This window comes from Equus quagga, chromosome 4, assembly GCF_021613505.1.
Source record: "Equus quagga isolate Etosha38 chromosome 4, UCLA_HA_Equagga_1.0, whole genome shotgun sequence".
In the NCBI taxonomy this organism is placed as follows: Eukaryota; Metazoa; Chordata; class Mammalia; order Perissodactyla; family Equidae; genus Equus; species Equus quagga.
In genome coordinates this window covers 60,963,583-60,970,465 of record NC_060270.1, presented here as the reverse complement: position 1 = coordinate 60,970,465, position 6,883 = coordinate 60,963,583, and the positions used below count along the sequence as shown (strand labels likewise).

Below are 6,883 nucleotides of genomic sequence, written 5' to 3'. Positions count from 1 at the left end.
ACAGAAATAGAGCCAGAGAGCCACATCCACCTCAAACACAGAAATAGGCCAGAGAGCCACATCCACCTCAAACACAGACATAGAGCCAGAGAGCCACATCCACCTCAAACACAGAAAGAGAGCCAGAGAGCCAGATCCACCCTCAAAACAAAGAAGATTTTCAGGAATCTAAACACTTGCCTAGTCAAACAGAGAACATGCAAACAGAGATGAATGTAAAGAAATATGAACTTAATTTTCAAGAAAATCTGAGTCAGGACTATCCGTGTATCCCAGACTTGGACATAGAGCAGATACAGAACTCAGGAGTCTCAGCTGCTTACATCAACAGAAAAAGAGTCAAATAGAAAACATGAAAAGAATACTGTGAAGAGCTTCCAAGAGAAAAACCCAGAAGATGGAGCTAGGAAACAAAAGACAGAGACCGTAACGTCTGGGGAAAGAGTAACACTGGTGCAAATCCACAGGAGCCCGCTGGCTTGGCTGGTCCAGCAGGGTTATGTCCGTGGAAAAAGGTGACAAACCAATGATGAGTTTGCAAGAAAAAAGTTAAATCTACTAATGAAGAGAAGATACTGTTAAGATCTAGGAAAATAATCAAAATTAATTTTTATCTGGTAAAATCTTTGGTCAATACAAAAGATAAAATTCACACAAACCAAAATAAAACAGGAGCAAATCTGGAGGGTTCCAACCCCTTGTCTGATGAAAGAAATGTAGCTAACAAAGAGGTGGAAGATGAAACTACTGACGGTTTCTCAGATAAAATCTTCAACAACAGAGTGGGGATTCTTCAAGACCATCTAGAAACAGGAATAAAGGAAATGGAAAGTTAGAAGTATCTTCTAATCTACCCTGTAAAACAGAGATACCACATACAGAGGAAGCTGAAGAGGAGCCCATGCATAAAATCCTTAAGAACATGAAAGATGCAGCAATCATTGGTAAGTCAAGCTGTCTTTGAGGCCTAGAGGCTCAAATAGCAACTTCCCTACAAGGATAGGATATGATATTTTATCCAGTACAACAAATAGAATGTCTGTGAGCAAGAATGAGGAGAAAAGTTAATCACTCCTCAGGTAAGATGACACACACAGAGGAAACCACAAAGATGCCTGTGAGAAAAATTTAGGAGTAGAAAGATATAGAAGTCAATGCAGAAATAATGTGCTTGAAGTTTGGAATCCCAAATCAGGTTCATGTCATTTACGTCCAATTCTTTACCCTTATAAATATAGCAGAGAACACATCATTAGGGAAGGACAGGGAGGAAAGCGCTGACAATCCCTCCAGAAAAATCCAGGTCAGGAAACAAAAAAGATAAAGAGAGAAATCAAGATTTAATTTGTTTGAGATCTAGAAAAATTAAAATCCTTGCTAGATAGATGGAAAGATTTGATCATTTGCCCAGTGTGACAGGGGAAATTTCCATAGATAAGGACAAAGAGAAACATGGTTATAGTCCCTTAGTGGAAAAAAGGAAAGGTCACCTGGCTCAAAACTGGAAACCTACAGAGGTCAGATGCAAATAGAAAACAAAGGAAAACACTTTGGAAAATACTGTTTTACCAAATGAAACTTTGTGCAAACAACCACACCATAATCAGAGTGATATCAAATCGCAGCGGAGAGTCACTTGGAATTCTAAGAGATGCGTTTTGGAAGTAACATTCTCCAAAAATCCAAAGCAGGACAACATACAAAGAAAGAAAATAAGAACAAGAAGATATCAAGACAACAAAAGTGCTTAGCTAAGAAGTGAAAGAGGGAAAAAAGGTGATAATCTTTAGTTTGATTGCAAGTGTAAACATTCTCCGTAGTATAATTTTTGCCATAAAATTAAAATGAATTCTGTAAATAAAAGAAAATAAATAAAATTACGTTCTATCTGTATTTAAATATAATCAAAGTACTGGCTTTATTTGACATTTGATTATTTTATAGGCAAAATAAAAAAAGAATTAAGACATCCTTTCCACTCTTTGGAGGAAACGATGTCTGAATTTCTTGCAGTTAGCTGGTTGCTGATTCATTCTTTGTTTGATAAAATACCTTCCATTAGCCCATCAGTTATTAGCCTTTTCAGCAATGGATGGAAGGAGAATGGAAAAGTAAGCTGTAAACTAGTGAGGTCAGATAGAAACTTGCCAAGTTCTCTTTCACTGGCTGCCTGTCTGCACCGTGTGCTTTTGGAGAGACGGCTAACGCTGGGCTGCTCAAAATAAAAGAACTCATCGTTTCTCTCAATCTAGAAAGGCAAATTTATTATGATTCATGAAATTTTTACAAAAGTCAGTGCAGAATATTGTATAAATCTGAACACCATATTCATGTTTATAACTATTTCAGCGCTGAATTGTTTCCTTTATTAATTTTATTTGAGAGAAACTGTATACATAAAGTATAACATTAAGGTGGTTAGCATATGGCCTTTTAAACTGTTGAGCCGTTTCCTTAACATTCCCTCAGCCTTTACAATTGAGTCTTTTTCCTTATACAGTACACCTCGTGCCCTTTGCATAATTGCCCATGCCGTGGTCCATGGCGGAAGCACGCTCGCATTTGCAGAATGTGGCCTCTTAAAACTATCATTCTGTCTCAAGAAGACATTTGCCACTGGGTTATGATATTGTACACCAATAACAATAACAAATCGCTTTTAAGCAACTGCTGATTATATAAATAAGTGATTTAGGAAATCAATCATGTTTTCTCACATTCTGGATGGATTCTTACCATCTTACCATATCCAGGACCATTATTTCCCTACTCATGAGAGGTCAATGAAAATAAACTGGTTTGAAATGTTTTAGTCGTGAATTTCTTTGATAACTGAGAACCAGGAGCAAAGACCTGGTTAGTACCAGAGAACCTGGCCGCCCCGGGTGGGTTTCGTCACGATATGCACGTGTGTAGCGGCCTTGCAAAAAATATCAGTCACAGAATGTGAATATTTATATGTAAACACACACACATATATATACACACACATAAATCTGTGTCCTATAACTATATATAGAAGACTATTAAAAATAAGTAAAATCAGCATCTCATTATGAATTATTTTCAGGTGAGAGAATAACTATTTTTCTATATTAAAAACTATTTTCTACATTTCTATTTTCTCCTAGTTCTATCTAGGTAATAACTAACTTCCAGATGAAATCTGTAAAACTAAACACCAGACAGCGCCCTTAGTGCTTTCAACATGTTTTTACCCAGGTATCCTAGCACTACGAACACTTAGGTTCTCTGTGTATTAACATGGTATGTTCCACATGCGTGTGCACTATGAGGCATGTTCATTTATCACTAATAAAAATAGTTTCTAAGGATTTTTTCCCCACATAATTATGACTGGGCAAAATTGTGCTTGGTAAATCAATGAACTGCAAGAAAAAATCAAAATAGAGTAAAATTCATTTTTATTGGACTGGGGGATGTGAATAAAAGCTTGTGTGATGTGTAGGAAAAAAACAAGGGTGAAACTTGTAATTTTAAAATTCAGGAGAACCTCATTGCATGATTGGTGTCATATCATGGACATTCTAAATTTTAGGGAGAGAAATATTCCATAGTCGATACAAAGGAAACATATTCGATCTATAAATGTATTTTTAAAAGATTTGGCTGTAAAGTTCAAGTTGTTAGTAGTAATAACATGTAGGATATACTTCATGTACTGGTATTTGGATATTTATACTAATGTTTCAGCTATAAGTCAATTTTAAGAAGTGTCTACAAAAGCGTATTCTCAAAGTATCAATCATTTAAAAGAACATGGCAATTTTCCAGTTTGTTTGAATGGTGGGTGGTTTTGATAGCCACGTGTAACAAAAATTTACAGTGTTTGAGTAACATTAATATATGTGATTATTCAATATAATGTGATTTCATTAAATCTTGTACCATTCTCAAAAGATATGGTTTCAACTCCTGATGCTTTTGCCAATTTACAGCTTAAAATTGCTTTTAAACGACAGATACACATTTCACATTTTAATACAATACCATATAGTGACACATCTCATAGAATTTGCACAGAGAAAGCTTTTAATGTTTTTCTATGTTTTAATACACTTCAAATGATTTTTCATTAATGACAGGGTCATTCGCTTTTAGAAGTTTAAAGTAAACCATTCTTTTCTATTACAATTCAGACATTTTAAGATTTCTCAAGATTGTCAGATTTTTTCAATCATAAGAACAATGTTTCTAGATACATGTGTGAGGTCCATGTGTGTAATCTTTCTTAATACCCATCCTTCCCAAAGCAGAGAAACTTTTTTTGTTTTCCTTCTTTTCCCTTCATGATGATCATAAACTGTAACAATTATATGGTATACAATGTGTATATTGTACATAGACAATATGCATATGTACATTATACCTAATGCACTTTAATATATTATTTTATATTACCATTTGCTTAAAGGCCATTTCATAGAATGGGAGAACTGACACAATGACATTTTTTTCTTAAGCTAGGTTGACCGAATTCTGTAGTACATTACTGCACAAGTATGGCTTTAAACAAAAGTTACAAGTCACAGGTTCTTAGATTCTGCATCATGTTGTGGGACATATTCCAAATGAAAAATGGAGGGGAAGGTGCGTGACATCATGCTTCATGGTATGGCATATATGCATCAATCATTCTTACATATAACTATGTGGTGAATGGTACATTTAAGACCTGGATTACGTAATGTACAGTAATTATAAAAAGTTATATATTATGCCACAGTACTAAAAATAAAATGTATTCTTCTCAAATAGTGAAAATAAGATATCCTTCAGGGTTTTTTTAATGTCACATTACGTTTTCCCGTTTGACCATGCCTTTTTTTCCATTGTAAATGAAATAATGTCCAATAATTTATTAAAGAATAATGACAGAGCATGGGCAATTTCCTGGCCATTAAGGCCCAAAAGAGGTGATAAGACGATTGTTTTGTCATTAATTGCAGAAATATACTTTTGATGCGTTCAATACATGGTCAAAATATAAAAATAAAAGACAAATAAATATAAATATCTTCTCAGTTATTGAAAAATCAAAAGCCCAACTGTATCTTATTACGAATACGGCCTTGGATATCCGGAACTGCTGCATCTTGAAAACGCACAGCAATTAACCGGGTATCACGGGCGGCCCCACCAAGCTGGGAGGCGGCAGCTGTGACTACCCGGGGCCAGGAAGACACAGAGGGTTTGGGGGGGTCTCCGCTACGGAGGGCTTCCATCACCCCTAGCCGCTGCTCTCCCAGACCCGCGCGCAGTCTCCCGTCGCGGCTCGCCCCCTCCGGCTCCTCGCCCTCCGCGCATCCTGGGAGACCGTGACCTGTCCAGGCGAGAAGGAAAGAAATGGAACTGCGTCCCTTTTCCCTCATCGCTAAAGGATGCCGCCCTTCTCCCGACACACTGATGGGCTCACGTGTTCTCTGATGGGCGAAGCAGGCACTTACGAGCGAACCGAATCTGAGGCGAGGCGGCGGGCGGGACTTCTTTCGAAATTGCGCTCTGGGCGCATCCGCAGCAGTCGCCCCGCCGCGCTCCTAATGTCTCCTTGAACCGAACGACACGCAGGGAAACTTAAGATTCCGGGGGAGAACGGGGGTGGGGATGACCCCAACCCAGTCACCGGGCGACGGGCGATTGGGCTGGGGTGCCAAGAGGGGTCTGGGGCAGCTGGTGGCAGTCCCGGCCACGCCGGCCGCTGCGTCCCACCCGCAGCCCCAGCCCGTTCTGTCCGCGTGTCCTCGAGGGTCCCCGGGGCTCAGATGAGCGGGAAGTGGCCGTCGCCGTTGTCGGACTCCTCGGCGGCACCGCCGCCTCGCGGGTGGCCGAGCACCGACACGGGCAGCACGATGTCCCCGGGGCGTGGCTGCTGCAGCCGCATGGACTCCTCGTAGGTCGGCAGGGTCTTGACCTCCTCGTAGCTGGGCAGCTGCAGGAAGGCCGGCGGGACTACGCGCAGCTCGTGCTCCGAGGCGCAGGAGGGGGCTGCGCGCCCGCCACCGCCCCGGTCCCGGCCCCCGCCGCCACTGTCCAGCAGCGAGTCCTGGGAGCCGGCGGCCGCCTCGTCGCGCAGGAGCGCGGGCGAGTCGTCGTCGTCGTCGGGCGGCCCCGCGGCCCCCGGCGGCCCCGGCCGCGCCTGCCCGGGCCGCGCCTGCCCGCGCGGGTACCGGCGTGGGCTGGGGCAGATGATGCGCTGCAGGAAGTAGCCGATGGCGAAGAGCACCAGAAGGATGAGCAGCCCGGAGAGCTTGCGAACGAACCAGCCCACGCTGTCGAGGAAGGCGTGCAGCGGCGGCTTGCAGCAGCGCACGGCCGTGGCGTTGGCCGCGTCGCAGCAGCGCTCCCGCTCCCCGCACCCCAGCTCCGCGCAGCCCCCGCCGCCCCGCGAGGGCGCCACCAGCGCCAGCAGCAGCAGCGGCAGCATGGGCGGCGGCGCCGGCGCCCCCGACAGGCCCTCGGCTGTGACCCCGGGTGCCCACATGGCCCGCGCAGACCGTCGCTGATGGCCGGGCTGGGGCTTGGGCTCCGTCCGTCCGCGCGCTCCGCTCGGGTCCCGCCGCCGCCGCCGCCGCCCGCGCCGCCTCCGCCTGCGGCCGGCGCAGTCCCCGCTCGGCCACGCTCCGGCGGAAGGAGGAGCCCGAGGCGGGCGAGGCCGCGGGAGGCGGCCGCCGGAGCCTCTGACCTTGACCCCGCGCGCCCGGCCGCCCGGGTCAGGCGCGGGGCGTCCAGAGCCGCCCGAGAGGGCGGAGACAGCCTGCGCGAGCATCTTGGTCCCGGCCGGCCGCGCCCTTCCAAGCCCCCTGTCACCCCTCGGGGCTGGAAGGGTTAACGCTCCGCGCGGGCTCGGGAGCCCCCATCCTGA

At 44.6% G+C, this 6,883-nt stretch overlaps 1 protein-coding gene across 1 annotated transcript; it reads right to left on the bottom strand.

The window, feature by feature from the left end:
• Positions 1 to 5,779: 5,779 nt before the first annotated feature.
• On the bottom strand, positions 5,780 to 6,543 carry C4H3orf80 (chromosome 4 C3orf80 homolog). The gene has a single exon (XM_046657996.1). It carries the CDS (start codon positions 6,500 to 6,502, stop codon positions 5,780 to 5,782), a length of 723 nt encoding a protein of 240 aa, XP_046513952.1. The 5' UTR covers positions 6,503 to 6,543.
• Between the last annotated feature and the right edge of the window lie 340 nt (positions 6,544 to 6,883).